This window comes from Petaurus breviceps, unplaced genomic scaffold (assembly GCF_028583685.1).
Source record: "Petaurus breviceps papuanus isolate PSGF00001 unplaced genomic scaffold, PetGlider_PUasm1.0 174, whole genome shotgun sequence".
NCBI classification, from domain to species: domain Eukaryota; kingdom Metazoa; phylum Chordata; class Mammalia; order Diprotodontia; family Petauridae; genus Petaurus; species Petaurus breviceps.
In genome coordinates, this window is record NW_027185761.1 from 23,155,940 (window position 1) to 23,174,189 (window position 18,250).

At 39.6% G+C, this 18,250-nt stretch overlaps 1 protein-coding gene across 4 annotated transcripts in view; it reads left to right on the forward strand.

Annotated features, from left to right (window-relative positions):
• The window catches only part of VGLL4 (vestigial like family member 4), a 193,010-nt gene that overhangs the window by 79,895 nt on the left and 94,865 nt on the right, over positions 1–18,250 (forward strand). Inside the window, exon 1 of one of the 4 annotated variants that reach the window (XM_069083925.1) lies at positions 13,411–14,019. The exons of the other annotated variants lie outside the window; for them this stretch is intronic. Within the exon in view, the coding sequence (XP_068940026.1) occupies positions 13,938–14,019 (82 nt within the window). The 5' untranslated portion in view covers positions 13,411–13,937. Of the gene's footprint in view, positions 1–13,410; positions 14,020–18,250 lie in introns of those variants that run through there. 4 annotated transcript variants of the gene reach the window in all.

An 18,250-nucleotide genomic window follows, 5' to 3' on the forward strand; every position in this document is an offset into this window, starting at 1 on the left:
TTAGACATTTTTATTCCCATGGTAAAGAGAAAAGTCAGATTTCTTCTGACTACTAGTAGCAATCACTACATCAAGAAACATTTATTTAGTACCTACTTTGTGACAGGCACTATGCTAAGTGCTGAGGATATAAAGTGTAAGTCAGAAACTCAGAATGTAAGGGCATTCTGGGATTTGTAGTTTAGTGGGACAAGTCTTCCCAGGTAGCTAGATGGTGCAGTCAGTTCTGGACTTACCTAGAGTCAGGAAGACCTGAGGTCAAATATAGTCTCAGATACTGATGGTGTGACCCTAAGTAGGTCACTTAATTTTGGCATACCTCAATTTTCTCATCAGTAAATTGAGAGTATTTAATATTTCCTTCTGCTCAGGGTTGTTTTGAGGATAAAATGAGATAATATTTGTAAATCACTTTCCAAACTCTAAAGTGCTAAATAAATGCTATTGTTATTCTGATCAGTGAGGAGCAGTAGACTGATTTGACTAAGCTACTAAGCTGTAGAGTGGGTGAACACAGGCTGGAGCAGGGTCTGGCTTTAATGTCAGACAGAGGAGGTTTTAGTTTATTCTATTTTCTTTCCTTCAGACTCAGTATCATTTGCTATAGCAAATATTTCTAGAACTATATCAAGTAATAGAGTGGCAGTGCTTCACAACCTTGCCTTACCCCTGATCTGTTTGCAAAGACTGTTAGTATTTCTCCATTTTGTTGTTGTTTAGTAGTTTTCAGTCATGTGCAACTCTTTATGATTTCTTTTTTTAGGAGGTTTTCTTGGCAAAGATACTGGAGTGGTTTGCCATTTCCTTCTCCAGCTCATTTTAACAGATAAGGAAACTGAGGCAAACAGGGTTAAGTGACTTGCCCAGGGTCACGCAGCAAAAGTCTGAGACTGGATTTGAACTCAGGAGGATGAGTTTTTCTGACTCCAGGCCTGGCACTCTATCCATTATGCTAGCTTCCATTATTCTCCATTATACTTGATGATTGATCTTGGTTTTGGATTGATACTATTTCTATGCTTTCTATTATTGCTTTTAACATAAAAGGGCACTATAATTTCTCAAAAGTTTATTTTAAAAAGCATTTATTGATAGAATCTCGTGATTTTTATTGCTTTTTGTCATTAATATGTTCTATTATATTTAGAATTTCCCTAATGAACCAACACTGTATTCCTGATATAAACCCAAATCATAGTGTATAATCTTTTAAAATATTTTGCTATAATCTCCTTGCTAATATTTTACTCATACACTATTACATATAAAAAAATTTAAGAAAAATATATAGATCCCTGTTTCCTCTTATAATAGTGTTGAAAACAGATCATCCTTTCTTAGGAAAAAAAGGAAATTGTAACCATGATACTTAGTATTATCCTTAATATACCTTTAAGAAACTCAGCTGAGACCCAACTGAAGAACTGATCATCTTTAAAAAGGGGAATGTTATCCCACCTTTCAAAAAAAAAAATTGATTCTTCAGTTGAATTTGTTTTGATGGATCTGGGCAGTGGAGTTACTTAGGTGTTGGCAATAGGTTTTTCCATGCCTTTGTTTTTGTTCAGTAATTTTAGTCATGTCCGACTCTTCATGATCCCAATTGGGGTTTTCATGACAGAGATACTGGAGTGGTTTGCCATTTCCTTCTCCAACTCATTTTCTGATGAGGAAACTGAGGCAAACAGGGCTAAGTGACTTGCCTAGGGTCACACAGCTAGTGTCTGAGGTCAGATCTGAACTCAGGAAGATGAGGCCTATCAGCACTCTATCCAGTACACCAGCTAGCCTTACCTATATAGTAAGGAAAGGCTGTCATGTACCCCAAACATCAGTGGTCTACTCATTTTTAAGGAGCAGAAATCAGGTAGTGTCAGTTATAGCAGTGGAAGGGGTAGGGTTGTCTTCATGCTTTCCTGTTCTTCCTTTACCCTACCATCTGCATCGCCCGGGGCTGACCAGACTCTCTGCTTCCAAGGGGACTTTAGTCTTATCCTGCCAGACAAGATGCCTGTCTCTTGTGCTTCTTAACTTCAAGGTTGTGGTCCCACAAAGGTAAGCCTTCAGAGTAGGAGTGTGCAGACCTGAGAGCCTTTTATGCTTTTGTTCTTCTCACGTTTTCATGTCTGATCGTGCTTAGAGTGCACAGATGAAGCAACAGAAAAACAGGGCAAGTGTTGGGGGCAGTGAAAAAAAAGTGCCCAGAAGAAGGGGAGGGAGCCTGCTGAGACAGCTCAGGACTTTTTGGCTCTAGTTGAACAACTATTGAATCAGACAACTTTGTGTTCCCAAAATGGCAGTGTGCTTTTAGGTTCTAATGACACCACAGCTGGACATGACCCTTACCATACAACAGATAAAGTCAGTATGAGTGAGTAGAGCTGAGCTGTGGCATGAACCGTGTGAACCGCCTGTCTCCCCATTGCCTCAGTGTAACACCCCTTTTAAGGTCCTCTGTCCCTCGCATCTCAATGTGATCATCTCCAAATCTGGCACAGCCTCCTTCCTTCTGCTGCTGGGGTTACCATCAAAAGGCCGGTGGACCGGGTGAAGGACTCCCAGCCAACAACTTGCAAGTGCTTTCTCTCTTCTCCCTTGGGGACTACCTGACTCGAGATTCTTTTTGTGCATTTCCTTTGTCGCTCTTCTGTTTCATTTGGTTAGCTATTTTATTGTGGTTGCAAAAATTTTAGAGGGAGCTGGACATGGTTGGAATCTTTACCAGAAGTCCCCATGTGACTATTTATTAATATCTCTAGACAGAAATCCATCAGTCTTAAGTGAGGAGAATTTGCAAATTTTTTCTCTAGAAAAATTATCCCTTGTGAGTTTTAAGAATAAATATTTCCCTTGTCTGTTCCCAAATGACCAATATTCATTAACATAATATCTTTAAAACTAATTCTGTACTGGAGGAAAACCTGCAATGCTAATCCCCTGTCCCTCCCCTTCCCTCCATAGACAAAAGTAGCAGCAGCATCAAAGCACGTCCCCTCAACTTTCTAGAATGATTTAAGGTGCCTTATTATCTCCTCTAATGACTAATGAATAAATTCTTTTGGTACAGAAGATTTTTAATGCCCTCTATTTGCTATGGAGTAATTGCCCCTTTATCTTTAGACAGCTTGAGAAAAAAAGCAATATAAGACTTGAAGAAACCCATTGCTGTTCATATTCAGTTTAATAAACCTTTATTTAGTGTCCACTCTGCAAAACTAAATGTGTCTAGGTTCTTGGAGGGGTCAGACATAATCCCTGCCTGCAGTGAGTTTGCAGTTTAAAGAATACACACATAGGGGGTGGCTAGGTGGCACAGTGAGTAGAGCACCGGTCCTGGAGTTAGGAGGGCCTGGGTTCAGATCCAGCCTCAGACACTTAACACAAAAACTAACCGTGTGACCTTGGGCAAGTCACTTAACCCCAATTGCCCTCCAAAAAGCAAAAAAGAAACAACCCCCAAAACGACAAAAAAGAATGCACACATAAATAATGCAACATAAAATAGAGCATTAAATAGATTGTTTTTATGAAATACAAGCCCAGGGCTTTGAGAGCTCATAGGAAACAGATCCTTTCTGACCTATAGAGCAAATGAGGGGTTGAATTAGGTAATCTCTAAAGTCCCTTACAGCTCTGCTATCTTTCCTCGTAAAATTCCCTGCTCTATATAATATAATTCTCAATTACCTAAAGTGACATTTGAGCCAGGTCTTATACACTACATGGGATTTCAGCTGATTGAAATGTGAGAGTAAGGTGGGGGCCTATGGACTAATGTGAACAATCTCCTGAAAAATGACAAAATATGCCATTCAGGGAATTGGGTGTGCATTTCCTTCTTCCACAAGAAGCTTCTCCTGATTCTCTTTAATGCTAATGCTTTCCCTTGAAGATCAGTGCCAATTTATCCCATCTGTGTCTTGTTAATACATACTTGTTTGCATGTTATCTCCCACCATTAGACTGTCAGTTCTTTGGAGCAGGGACTTTTTTTTGTCCTTTCTTTGAATTCATCCTAAACACTAAATGCAATTCTTGGTGCTTAATATTTATTGATCATAAGACTTAGAGTCAACAGACTACTTAAAGATGGTGAGTTCCATCTCCCTCACATTTATAAATAAAGACACTAAGACTTGTTTGAGGTCACATAGTAAGGAGAACACTTAACATTTTAATTTAGGTGTTTTGACTAAAGAACTCATCCCTCAGTGGTATGAAGAAAGGCAAAGAGACTTTTGAGCAGGCAGTCTAAGGAAGATGAAAGCAAAGAGCCAATATATAAAATATTCATAGCAACTTTTGTATGTGTGGTAGCAAAGAGCTGGAAATAAAGTGGGTTCCCATTGATTGACTGACTTGAGAAATTCTGACATATGAATGAAATGGAATATTATTGTGTAGTATGAAACAACAAATATAGGGAGTTCAGAGAAGCTTAGGATTCATGAAAGGCTTTTTTTAAAAGCCAGACAGTCTTTTTTGTTGGATCCTGGAGGTGACAGGGAGTCACTGGACTTGGCTGAATAGAGGAGCACATGGTTAGACCATCACTTTGGAAAGATACATTGGACAGCAGAGTGGAGGGTGAACTGCAGCAGGCAGAGACATGAGAAAGGGAGAACAATCCCAAGAAAATCATTGCAATAGTCCAGGCACTGAGGGCCTGTGGCATGGTGGTGACAGTGTCAGGTAAGAGAGGGACACACACGAGATATGTTTTGAATACAAAGTGGACAGGACTTGGCAGCTGGCTGGATATTGGTGAGGGTGGTAGGTAAGTGGGAGGGAGAATGACTCCTTGCTCTCAAGCCTGGAGGGGTGGGAGTATGGTGGGACCTTCAGCAATAATAGGGAAGTTAGGAAGGGGGAGGAATTAAAAGGAAAGTTAGTGAGTTCAGTTTTGGACATGTTGCATTTAAGATGTCTATGAGTCCTCTAGTTTTGGATGATTTGACTTCCTTATTACTCCAAATAACAGTCAAAGTTGTAAGAGTGGAACTCAGAAGAGAGATTGGGCTAGATAAATAGATCCAAGAATCAACTGATTGTAGAAATGCCTTCTACATGTATTGATATGCTACCCTTTAAGATCCAATTCAGTCACTTCCTCCATAAATCCTTTCTTTATCTCCGATTGGGGGAAGATTTCCTCTGATTCCATTGCCCAAAAACCAATCTGAGCTTTGGGCTCTAGGTGGCTTGCACTAGTGCTACTTCTGACAGAGGTGAGATGATTTTTTTTTAATGGCACATGGGCAGGCATGGGTACAAGGGCATGAGGAAGCTGCCCACCTCAGTTTTCCTTTTAGTTTTGGACCTGAGTGCAAAAAATTTAAGAGGAGGGTGCATCTTGTGGAGGTGTCTCCACTTGAATTCACTAGTTCACACACTGCTTAAAGATCAACTGAATTGGGGCTGCTTAGATGGCTCAGTGAATTGGCCCTGGAGTCAGGAGGACCCGAGTTCAAATCCTGCCTCAAATACTTAACACATTTCCTAGCCATGTGACTTTGGGAAAGTCACTTAACACCAATTGCCCTCCAAAAAAAAGGAAAAAAGATCAATTGAATTGATAATAATTGATAGCTGCTTTATGAACTGAGGTCCAGAAATTTATCCAGGGTCACATTGGAATCCAACACTCTTCCGCTGCTCTCCTTCCATTAAAAATGATTGTTGATGCTCATACTTTAGTTTTTTTATTATCAATACTTTTCTAAAAATACTTTGATAGAAAAAATCAATTTAAAAAAAGAAAATCAAGTTCATCATCATGTAAGAAGATTGTGAGGCAAAGATTTCACTGAACTGTGCAAGTTTTAAGGAAACTCTAGGGGGTGCTGTTGTACTGAAAGTTCAAGACTGGTATGGAAGGTGGAAATAGTTCAAAGGAAAATATTAATTTAGATTTTTAGTACAATTAATATATAAAATGGTAGATCATCTGGCACAGAATGCCATTTAATAGTCATTAAAATGTATTACTTTAAAAGCATTAATCTTCCATTAATAATAAAGCTTGAGAGATACTATTCAATGGTATACATTTTTATATATACCATTTGCATTTAACATTATTTCATTCTAAGTTATTTAAAATAGATGAGATGCCCATGATGGGTAGAGGAGCAGACCAATGATGCAGGGAACAATATACTTTGCTATTCTAATATTTTAGGCAATCTGTGAGACCCTTGTCCCATAATTCCCCATAGGGGGGTCCAGCCAATGTCCTGAAGACCACCCTTTATCTCTTTTAATGACTCATGATTCAAGGACTGTCCATATAATTATCTTTTGCTGTCACACCTCCATTTTAAAATCTTCTGTTTCTTAGATAATTCGTCTCTGCTGCTCTTTTACAGAGGTCATTGTTGATCACATGCCCTAATTGGGCTTTACCCACTCCATGTCCTGGTCCTTTTGATTATGCAGATTATGGTTTTCCATAATCTGCAGCCTTGTAACATTATTGTTCGAATATTGATGAACTTTTTGTGTCAGGGAACAGATTGGGATCCTTGCAATTACCAAACATTCTCCTAGAGATAATAATAATAACTAGAATTTATTTAACTTTTAAGGTTTGCAAAGCATGTTACAAATGTCATTGTCCTTCCTCAGAATGGTCCCGAGAGGCAAGTCCTATTATTGTCTCCATTTTACACATGAGGAAACTGAGGCAAATAGGTCCAGTGATTTACCCAGGGTTTTATGGCAAGTAAATTTCTGAGGCCAATTGGGAAAAGTCTCCCTGACTCCACTAGGTCCATAACTCCATTCACTGGAACACATAGCTTCCTAGCAATGGAGAAAAGTCCCCCAGATACTTGTATTATTGTCAAACATTGTAGTGACATCAGGATGTCAAGCCCTGGAATACTAGAGAGCCTCCTAAAAGAACTTAAAAACCATTCAAAAAACTTTGACTTTACAATCTATGCAGAAAAAAACAAAGAAGAGAAAGAATGCCTGTCGTCCAGACCGGGACCTCCTGTGCTTGGATGGACAGCCCATCATTGGTCAATTAGTGCATATGTCTTAGCAGACACTGTAGACAGCTAGTGGAACTGGGCCCAGCAATGAATGGGTGGAAGAGCCAACTGAAATGACTTTGGGGATCATTCCTAGTAGTAGTAGATGACTATTCATTGCTTACCTTTATACTTGAATTTTACCATGTCTTTTAAAAGTGACTTGTTTGCATAGAAAGGGTAGTTTTTTTCTCCCTTATTAAATAAATATATTTTTCAAACTCTTATTTCATCCCTCAAATTTGGATCTTTTTTGAAAAAATTCAGTATCCCATACTAGATCCATTCTAAATCAATGCTTCAAGGAAAGATTTATATGGGATGCTCATCTCTCCTTTCTTTTTATTCTACCATCAAGCAGCAGATAATATTCTCTTTGTAAACAGAATGATTATGTATATCTCTTTGCTGGGAAATAGGTAAACATATGCATATGAAGGAGAGAATTTTATAGGTACTTCTTAAATATGACATTTAGAATTCCAATTTGTACCCACCTAGTGAATGATGAGTCAATTTATAGAGCAAATTTATAAAGCAAAATATATTAGCTTTCCCTTTGAGAAATGTTTTCATGTATTGTTCTTGATTCATGTTGAGACAATTCTTTCAAAAGTTTATGTTAAAGAGAAAAAAAAATCTTATTAGTATGCCTAAAGCTGGATCCTTAGCTTGCTGGAGGATGGAGAGCTTTTGAATCAAAGGAGAAACTGAGCCCCCTGGCCTGTTAGGGTATTGTTTCCTTCCCAGGTTCTTTGAAGCAGCAATTACCTTTAATATTCAGAATTCTCCTTTCTCCAGAAGCATGTGACTATGTCTCATTACTTTTTTTAGCTTACCAAAGTTACATTTTTAAAAAACAAATTCCATGCAAAAATGATTTTTCAGAGACTGATAATATACAGCTATACTAACTTTTAGGAAGGTAGAAACTGGTAGGTAGAAAATTTTTATTTAGTGATTCATCTTCTCTGTGAGGTAAGAACCAGTGATAATCCACAGGTATTTATTTATTGACGGCAGTGAGTAAGGGTGCTGAGGCTTGGAGTCAGGAAGACCTGAGTTCAAATTCCGCTTCAAATGCTTACTAACTGTATGATCCTTAACCTCTCTCAGTTTCAATTTCCTCATCTGTAAAATGGGGAAAAATAGCTAGCATCTATTTCACTGGGCTGTGAAGGTCAAATAAGATCATGTATTAAAGAGCTATATAAATGCTAGCAATTAATCTTAAGCAGCTTCCATGCGTGTAGTGCTAACAATCATAAGAAAAAAAGTATGACAGTCTTTTCCCTCAAAAAGCTTATGTTCTAACTGAGGAGAGAAGAAGACACTGTATGAAACAATCAATGGATAGTTTGTGTGATTATCAAAGTGCTAAATAATTATGCTAGATTCTAGTCCTTGTAGTAGTTTATAATAATTATAATTGTGAGAAGAATAATAGTACTAATAATAATGACAGATAGCACTTAAATAGTACTTTCAAGTTTACAAAGGGCTTAACTTTTATCATCTCATTTTGAGCCTTCAAATAGGTCTGTGAGATAGCTGCTATTATTAGCCCACTTTTGCAGATGAGGATAGGCTGCACAAGGTTAACTGACTTGCCCTGGCTTATATAGCTGGTAAGTATCAGAAGCAGGTTTTGAACTCGACTCTTTCTGACTCCCAAGTCCATGATTATAGGCACTACACACAAGTCGGTATGGGCTTTTTATACTTCCTCCTTCAACTGGTTCTTCAAAACAAACGAGCAGAATTTGGATAAATAAAGAGAAGAAAATGAAAACAAAGCTTTCTAGAGCTGAGCAAAAGTCAGGGGGTGGGGGGAGAGTGAGCTTGTTGGGGAAAGGAGGACCCTGGCCAGTGGACCCTGACTAGAAATGAAAGCTCAGTTTGGGGAGCAGTGGAAAGCGTAAAGATTTGATGTTTATTCCTTTAAAAGGAGAAAATTGGTCATTAGGGACCTAAAGGAATCTTTTTGGGGGGGTGGGGGTGGTGAGAGGCCATCAGGGTTAAGTGACTTGCCCAGGGTCACACAGCTAGTAAAGAGACTGAAGTAATCTTATATCTCACCTCTCTTCATTAGTGACCAATAAAAGAGATTGCTTATTTAAATATTTTAATTTAGAGAGTTCGTAAGTCTTAAGAGCTGGAAGAAACCTTAGAGATCATCTAGTCCAATCCCTTTATTTTACAAATGAGGAAACTGAGTCACCACTCAGTGCTCCAGGTCAAATTACTTGCCCAAGGTCACACAATATGTGAATTAGGTCTAGAAAGCTAGGTCTCTGGATCCAGACCTGTTGTTTTTTCCCACTCTTTCAATACTAAAGTGACTGTGTACTTCAGTATGGCCATGCCTTCCTCCAGTGCACAGCAAAGTCTAGCCATATTCTTATTAGTGTATTATTATTAAATCCACTTCCTTTGCAATGTTCTATATTTTCTCTCCATAAAAACTGGAATCCAGGTACTTCTTTCAGTTAGCAGTGATACTTTCTATTCTATCAATTGCTCTCTGTCATATAAGGTCAATTAGTCACTCAAGAGAGTATTTATTCTGAACTTAATATGTTCCAGGCACTGTTCTAAGTGCCAGGAATATAAATACAAGCAAAAAGAAAGGTAATTCCTGCCCTCCAGGAGTTTACACTCTAATGGAGAAAGACAATATGTCAAAGGAAGATAGTACGTCAAACGATGCGGGGCACAAAGGTAACCTGGCTAGGGGTGTGACTGAGAAGAAAACATGGCCACCTAGGGACCCTACCAAATGGAGGGTTTTGGGGGGAGATACTCAATGAGAGATAAAGACCCAAAAGACTGAAGGTGATGAATGGTAGAAGGCGTGCTAGGTGAATGCTTAAAAATTGCTTCAGAGGTTTCTGGGGTGGGATTTGTTTGCAGTTCATAAAGATTTCTGACACAGAGAAATTAAAGTGTTTATTTTAGTAATTTGGAAGTGCTCTCAAGTTTTAGCCCTTCCAAAAGCTTGAGTAGATATTTTTTAAAATTGCATTTAATAAACTTATTACAGATAGCCTTTTTCATAATGAGATCAATCAGAGACTTTTGACTGTTACGGAATTGATGATCTAGGAAACAAAGTGGAAAGAGTCCTGGATTTGGTGTTCTAAGACCTAGATTCAAATCCCAGCTTTTCTTCCATCTGGGGAAAGTGTTAGATAAGTCTCTTAGTCTCAATGGCCCTCAGATTCCTCATCTGAAAAATGGTAATTGAACTCAGTGATGTGTGGGGTCCTTTTGAGCTCGAAGTCTTTGATCTTATGTTAAATTCCCATGTGCAGAATTTTACATTTCTGTTGCTTCTGTTGTCCTGCTGCTGCAGTTCCTTCTCTTTCTCCTTCTCCTCCTCTTCCTCCCTCTTCCTCCCCGCCAATTCTACTAGCTAGTACTTATATGGCACTGACTATTTGCCAAGCACTATGTCTCAGGGTTTGCTAATATTATCTCACTTGATCCTCACAACATCCCTGGGAGGTAGCTGCTACTATTGTCCCATTTTATAGATGAGGCAATGGAGAATGAGAGTAGTTGTCTTTCCTGGGGTTTACACAGCTAGTGAGTGTCTGAAACAGAATTTGAACTCAGCTCTTCCTGACTTCAAGCCTAGAGCTCTACTCACTGTGTCATTGAGCTGCCTCTAACTGGTTTTAGTTCTGTAACTACCAATGCTTTTTCTACTGGTTATTCGAAAGAGACTATCAAAAAAGGAAAATCACATATAAATTTGAGGGATGTATTATGGCAATAACACACCTGTTTCATTCAGCCTGGAGTTTTAGGGGGTGAGGATGTGTAGATCCTTGGTTTGGGTGGTATTGGGTACTCTGAAAAACATATGAAGTTTAGTCAGAGAGATTTACCTGAAATACAGAGAGGTAAGTGACCTCTCCGGGCTCACACATGTATGTATGTATGTATGTATGTATCAGAGGCAGGAATTGAACCCAGGACTTTCTGACTTTCAGGTGCTGAGATACTTGTATTTCAATGTACAAGAAGAATCTTAAGTTGAATTACTTTACCCATATTTTAAAACTATCAAAATGTTTTCTACATAAGCATATTACTTGCTATCCATTGTTGGTAAATATGTATAACATATTGCTTCTCTGTTATTTGTAAATATATACAGGAGAGAGGTAGCTTAGAGTATTGGATGCAATGCTGACTTGAAATCAGGAAGATCTGGCTTTCACTCCCATTTGTTGTGCTTGCTTGCTGGGTGACCCCTGGGCCAGACTCTTAACCTCTCTGGGCTTCAGGCATTTCCCTAGAACCAGTGCACCAAGATTTAGACTTATCTTCATCCTCAGTCTCAGAGGAGGGAATCCCCTAAGCTGATGAAATTGCTGATCCTTCTTGTATTCCAAAATTACTGTGCGTCCATGCAGTATTAATAATGTGGAAATAACGAGTGACTTAGCATCGGCAGTTAAACAGACATGTGTGAAGCATCCTGGATGTGCAATGCACTGTATCTGGTGCCGACGTTAGAAAGAGTGATCTATTACGGGTCTGACTTGACTTGTTTACAATCTCATGGGGAATGACTGATACAAGGGAGAGTGATTTAAGTGCAAAGCAGAGACATAAGCCAAGTATTAAGAGAAATTTGAGGGGAGAGAGCAGTTTGGGTTTGGGAGGGGAGGGGTAGTGCTTCACAGAAGAGATGGCACCTCAAGTGGCCTTGGAAGACAGTAACAGACAAGAGATGAAAGTGAGGAAGAATCCATTCCAGGCATGGGAGGATGACATAGAATAGAATGGGTAAGGGGAGAATACAACTCCGAAATATTTGGGGAAGCAGGGCCGAAACGTAAGGATTTGACTGTTCATAGCTCCTTAAAATTCAGAGAAACTAGAGCCTGAGCTCCCAACTGTCTCAGGGAGGGACAACCTAATAGAATGCAACTGGCCTAGAATTTAATTCATCAAGCTACAAAATGCAGGATTCCTAATTAAGAATGTGGGGTTCAGGTCCCAGCATGACCTTGACTGACTGTGTGACTCTGGGCAAGTCATTGATCTCTGATCCTGAGTTTTCTCATTTATAAGATGAGGAACTTGGTTACATTATAAGTAACTTTCAGTTCTATCTTTAGTCAATTGAGCTGAACTTAGAACACAAAGTTGGAAGGCAGATCACCATCCGCAGTAATGGAAGGATGGAAGAAGAAAAATAATTTTTGGTCTTTCTGTGACTCAAAAACAGGGTTTTCATTACTATACCATAGATTTAAAAAAATTAACTTCGGAATAGTCTGTGATATGTAGCAGAAAGAATAGGTGATTAGAAGTTAGGAGATAGAGGTTCTAGTAACTAGTGGTAGTAGTGCCACTACTAGTTCTACTAACTGGTCTTGTACTCTTGGACAAGTTAGTCACTCCACCTCTCTCTGTCAATTTCCTTATCTGTAAAATTGACTAGGTGTTCAGCCTTCCTTATATGGTGGTTTTTAGGACCCAGCTAGTTAATATGTCTCTGTGTTTGTTTGTATATGTCTCTGTCTATCACTTACTGCTTACACAATTCTTTAAGTCTGCCTTATAATCTGAGTACTTAATAAGCAAGTCAATAATGGCAGCAGATTCGAAGAAAGCTTTTCACTGAAAAACTCCAACTGTTCCTACTAGGGAAGGAAGGGATTTCTAGCTCCAAAATACCAGATCCTTCCTGACAAAGACAAAGAAAAGCAACTAACCAGATATAATAATTATATCTATGTAGCTATAGATATAGGTTGTTACAAATGCTCTTGTCTTGTGCAGTTTTAAGTGATGTAAGGCAAAAAAATTATCCTGGGACTTTTGGGATATCCTAATTGTTCTTGTTGTAGAAAGGTTATAGTGCCAAATGAAAAATATAAGCTGAGAAAGCAGTATAGCAAGTTAGAATTCCGGAAAATGGAATTTTTAGAATTTTTTTTTGGAGTTGAAGAATTGAAGTCAAACTCTTTCCAAAAGTGAAATCCTTCTCTTTACTTGCATGACAGATTTAGGTTTTTTTACTTTCTACTTAGCTCTTGGTAGGGAAAAAGTCCTTTTGGTTTTTTCCCCCTTCCAAAATTTTGCAGTGGCAGAGCCTGGGTCCTATCAAGAGAGCCTCTGACATGGCTCCTTCTGTAAATGCACTCCTTCTTTTCCTCCTCCTCCTCTTCCTTCTCCTGCTGATTTTGCTTCTCCCTCCTCCCTCTGCTGCCTCCTCCCTCCTTCTGCCTCCTCCTCCTCCTTTTTCTTTCTTTCAAACACTCAATACTTTTAGAGCCTGAGCTTGTGCAGAAAATATCCCTGACATTTGAAGAGCTCCAGGGATTTAGTGAGCATGCTCAGTCCTTCCCTCCTGCTCGAAAGAGGAAGCTAGTTTACATACGAGTCATACCAAGCATAGCCAGCATGTCAGTGCAGTTAACTTGCAGCGGGGCTGTGAGGAAAACTAGCGTGTCTTTGTCCTAGGAAATGTGCCTCGTTTTTTGGCCTTTTTTATTGCTTTTTTTAATTTGAAGAAAGATTCGTAAAGACTTCTGAAACTGCATTTTAGCTCTAAGTCAAGGATAACGCCACACGTACCGTTTCCGGATAAGCCCTTGAGGCGTTTAGTGTGTGTGTATGTGCGCGCTTTGAGGTTTGTTTTTTTTTTTTTTTTTGGTGCGCGTGCTTTTTTTTTTTTTTTAACTTTTTCATTTTTTTTTTTTGTTGTTTGGGGCTGGGCCTTTCGCCTTTTTTTTTTTTTTTTCCTCTTTTTTTTTTTTTTTTTTTTGTGGACTTCATAAAAAGAGCCAGGCGCTCCCGAGCAATAATTGATTTTTGAATCCTCTAACGTTTCGGGGCAAAAGCAAACAAGCTGGTTTTCTCTGCTAAGCCCAATAAATGCTATTTATGAAGATGGACCTGTTGAATTACCAGTATTTGGACAAGATGAACAACAATATCGGCATTCTGTGCTACGAAGGTAGATACCGCCCGCTCCGCTCCGGAGAAACTGACCTGCCCCTAGTGTGTGTCTGCCGGGGGAGGCCCCTCCCTCTGATGAGGACTCTAATAACATTGTCTGGGAGGTGGTTGTGGCTGTGTGTCGTGCTAGCGGCCCGTCTTCCCTGGGCTTTCAAGGGTTCCGGGTAGCGTGGGTCCCTGTATTCTTTCTGAGGCAACAAAGTTGCCTTGGGTGTTAGGTATCATTGAAGAGGGGACTCGATTGAAATACTCCCTGGGAGTTTTGTGGGTGCCTGCTCCAGGCGGACTCTGATTGATGTGTGGTCCTATCGGTGTATTTCGCTATTCAGTGATCCGTGTGTATGTACGCACACTCGAGATTTGGTGGAGGCGCTGGGGGTGGGGGAGATCGTTCCATGTTGTTGTTGTCATTATCACTTATTCTTGTGAACAAAGAACTCTTAGTATCCAAGTACGAGTCCAACTGGGAGGTTATATATTCTATAGCTTGGTATGGGAGGGCGCTGGCATTTGTTCTGTATAGCATACAGTATTTTTAGGCCTTCCAGGACAGGGGGATTGTTTAAAAAGAAATCTGCCTGTGTTTGAGAACCAAAAGTTACAGTGTGTTTTTGTTTTAAAGGAGTGATAGACCAAAAACCATAAAGAATTTTGCCATTCATTTTGGAGGACTGGTTCTGCACCCATGTTAGATAGTACAGACTGGCCCTTTGTTTGGTTTCTCATTTCCTGTACAGCTCTGAGAGGATTCTGACATTGAAAGATGTTTCTCCTCCCTTCCCCACTCCCCCACATTCTGGTCTCTTGTGGAAATAATTACACACAACACCCCAGAAAAAAAAAAAGTTTTTAAATTGAAAAGATTTTTAGGGAGGGGAAAAAACTAACAAAAAGCTCAACCTAGATTCTAATGCTGTCATTTTTCAGTGTCTAGCACTTTTTAAATTGCCTCTGGTTGTAGTAAAAGGGAGAACTCTCTTTCTTTAACTGGCATTATCTACGTGCAATTTGAAGAAGGGGTAATGGCCTGACTCGGAGTGGCTAGGAAGGCACCGCTGAGGGAATTTGGCTTGGCAGTACGAGTGTTTTCGTTGTAACCACACACAAATAGTGCAGCTTCAAGAAGAGCATTTTCCATGTTCTTTTCGAAATTAAAGTTAGCATTTCTCTTGGACAAGAAAGATGTGGGGGTTGGGATGGGGAGGAGACTGCAATCCACTGGAGGATTCGATGAATTCAAATCACATGCTGGGAATATTCCTAAGGAAAAGGCTCTTTGCCTAAACCCAATCACAAACCTGTCCTCCTTCCCTTGAAAACATAAACACAAAATGCTCGCTCTAGTTGGTTGTTTTTCTTTGTCCTTGTGGGGGGGGATCCGGTATTTTGAAGCTAGAAATCCCCTCTTTCCCTACTTACTGGAGGTTGGAGTGTTTAGTGAAAAGCTTTCTTTGAATCTGCTGCACAAAGTATTAACTTGCCTTTTAAGCGCTCAGATTACAGGGCAGACCTAAAGAATGGTGGAAGCAGTAAGTGATCCAGCTTGTTTCCTTGGTATCTTAATACACTATAGTTTGTTTTTGAAACTTTTTTTTTCCTTTAATAGATGGTGAGCACAAACCTTTGTTTCACGGTTTCCCTACCCCATTGGGTGATTATCCTCCGATAAGGAGTAAATAAAGTTAAAAAAAAAATGTACAACATAGTTGTCAACATTTTAGACAAGTCCAAACCTTGTTAGGAAAGCTGATATCAAATTAATATTTTATGTGTGCAGCTGGCCGTGGGGAGCTTAAGCTGATAGAGGGCCTTGGCAGCTTGGTTGGTTCACTGTTTGTGCAGGAATGAGAAGTCCCAGCTATAGTTTTTTTTTTTTTTTGCTGTGGTCTCTGTTACTTATAAGAGACTCTGATTTTGAAAGTAAAATAGATGTATGGGAAGCAGGAGATAATAGGCCATATAGTCTGTTTAGTTTAAACATCTGTTACTATTTTCCTTATTATGAACGTTAACATTATTTAACACCAAAATAAACACACAGGAAATGAAGAAAGGCAAAGCAAAATGTGAGTGGTGTTTATAGTGAGCTGTTTATGTCCTGGCGGTTTATTCAGTATAAACACTACTCACAGCTGCAGCAAACCCCAAAGGGTGATTTGGGGAGATAGGGGAAGACCTTCCTTGCCAGACCTTGTGATTTCTTCAAGGGTACCTGGCTTAATCAGTGAAGACACTCCTCACACAGAAGCAGGTCAAGACTCCTCTACATCTCAGTAAATTGTCTTTGTAGAATACTCCTAATTAACTGATGACAAGCCCTCTGGTGATCATCCTCCCCAAACTTAGGGAGACTGATCTGGGCCTGTCAGGGGAAGTCCTTCTTGCTAGGTTAGGACCTGCCCAGAGCTTCGGCTCTGCCTCCATTGCCTTTGAGAACCCTGGGTCAGCTCCAGGTTCCCTCAGACGCCCAGGGTCACTGCCAGGTTGTACGTGTTCAGCAGATCCTTTGGACCTTTGGGTGATGGGGTTCCATGGAGGAGGATACTTGAGCTCGCCCACCTAGTTCAGAGAAGTCATTTTGTAACTGGTGACCTGTAGCTGGAGGGTCCTGTCTTTGGCTCTTCAGTACTGTTGTTTCCTATAGTTGGTTGTTATTTGATCCCACTTTTTGTTGGAGGCCACTTCCATGCCTCTTCTTAAATAGGAATATGTAGCACTTGACAGTATAAATCAGAGGATATTTTAAAATGTTCAGGTTTTCTTGAGAAATATTTTCATTGACTTCTAATTTTGGTCCTGATCTTCTGCTACTCTGTTCATTCTGAGCACTAATGAAAAGGAGCTACAGTCTTTATCCAGGAGAATTGAGGGTGTATGGCTACCCTCATCATTCCTCACACTTTCTCCATTCCTTCTAGGACTATGAGATGTACTTAGCCAGTTCTTTGTTCTTTTCTTAGTCAAAATCTTTCTGAAATTCAGTCCTGAAGAAAGTTTTCTTTGACTTGGGTGAAGAATATCACTCCTCTCTAAATGTTACCTAGACCTTGCCTTCCTCAGTGTCTGATTCTAGTTGACCGAGTCAGAAAAACTGAAAAAAAAAAAGGAAGAAAGAAAGAAAAAAAAGAGAAAACTAACCAGAGGGTGTGATTTTTTTTTTGGAAGGGGAGAAGATTAGGTGGAAGAGAAGAGGCAGCTGGGGGAAGGGCTCAGAGGGCAGGGAGATCTGTCCATAGTAATGTCTGGCAACTGAACTTTCTCATTAGCAGAATAATTAATTAAACCAGTACATTTATTTTAAACCTTAGCTAAGGAGTTTTTTTTTTTAATAAAAAAATCCCCCCCAAAATTCAGCAGTTAATCGTGGACTGAAAGGATAAACAGAAACATAATTTATCAACTATATGCCTTTCCATATAGTGGTTATTAGGAAAGCAGTGTTGTATAGTAGGAAGAGAAATGGCCTCAGAAGAACACAGTTTTGGTCCTGATCTTCTTGCCTGCTATTCCACATTGAACTTCTCTGTGCCTCAGTTTCTAAACCGGTAAAAAAGGAATACCAGTGCTTATACTATAATTACATGTCGCAGGGTCATTGTGAAAACATGGAAGCCACTTATTTCTTTTTAATTTTTGATGGTCTTGGTGAGTTTATCTGGGCAGGTGGCTCCAGGGAAGTAAGTTCTGATGCAGTTGGGAACCTTCTCCATGGCATTCTAGGTTCTAAAGTTTCCTGAGGGCGCTGAGAGATTCAGTGACCTGCCTCACTCAATCCAGCAGTCTCTAGATGCCCAAGGTGGACTTTGAACCCAGGTTATCTCTATCCACTATCCCATCCTACTTTTCATTCTTATTATTATTACCTTCCTTCAATAATAATAATAATACCAACAATAATAATAACTAGCATTTACAGAGTTCCTTAAGGTTTGCACAATGCTTTACAAACATCTCATTTTATTCTTACAACAACAGCGAGAGCTGGGTTCTATAGAGCCTGCATAGTAGAGTGATCAGAGAGAGAGATCTGGGTTCAAGTCCTGCCTCTAATGTATATTGGTTGTATGAATCTGGGAAAGTCACTGAATCTCTCAGGGCTGTAGGCAGGGTATCATACTCATAGAAATGAGGGCTACTAAACCATCTATGAGGACCCTGGCTGACTGGGTATTGACTTAGAAAGCCACATGTTAATGTTATCCGTGTTTTATTGTGTTTTTATTTATTTT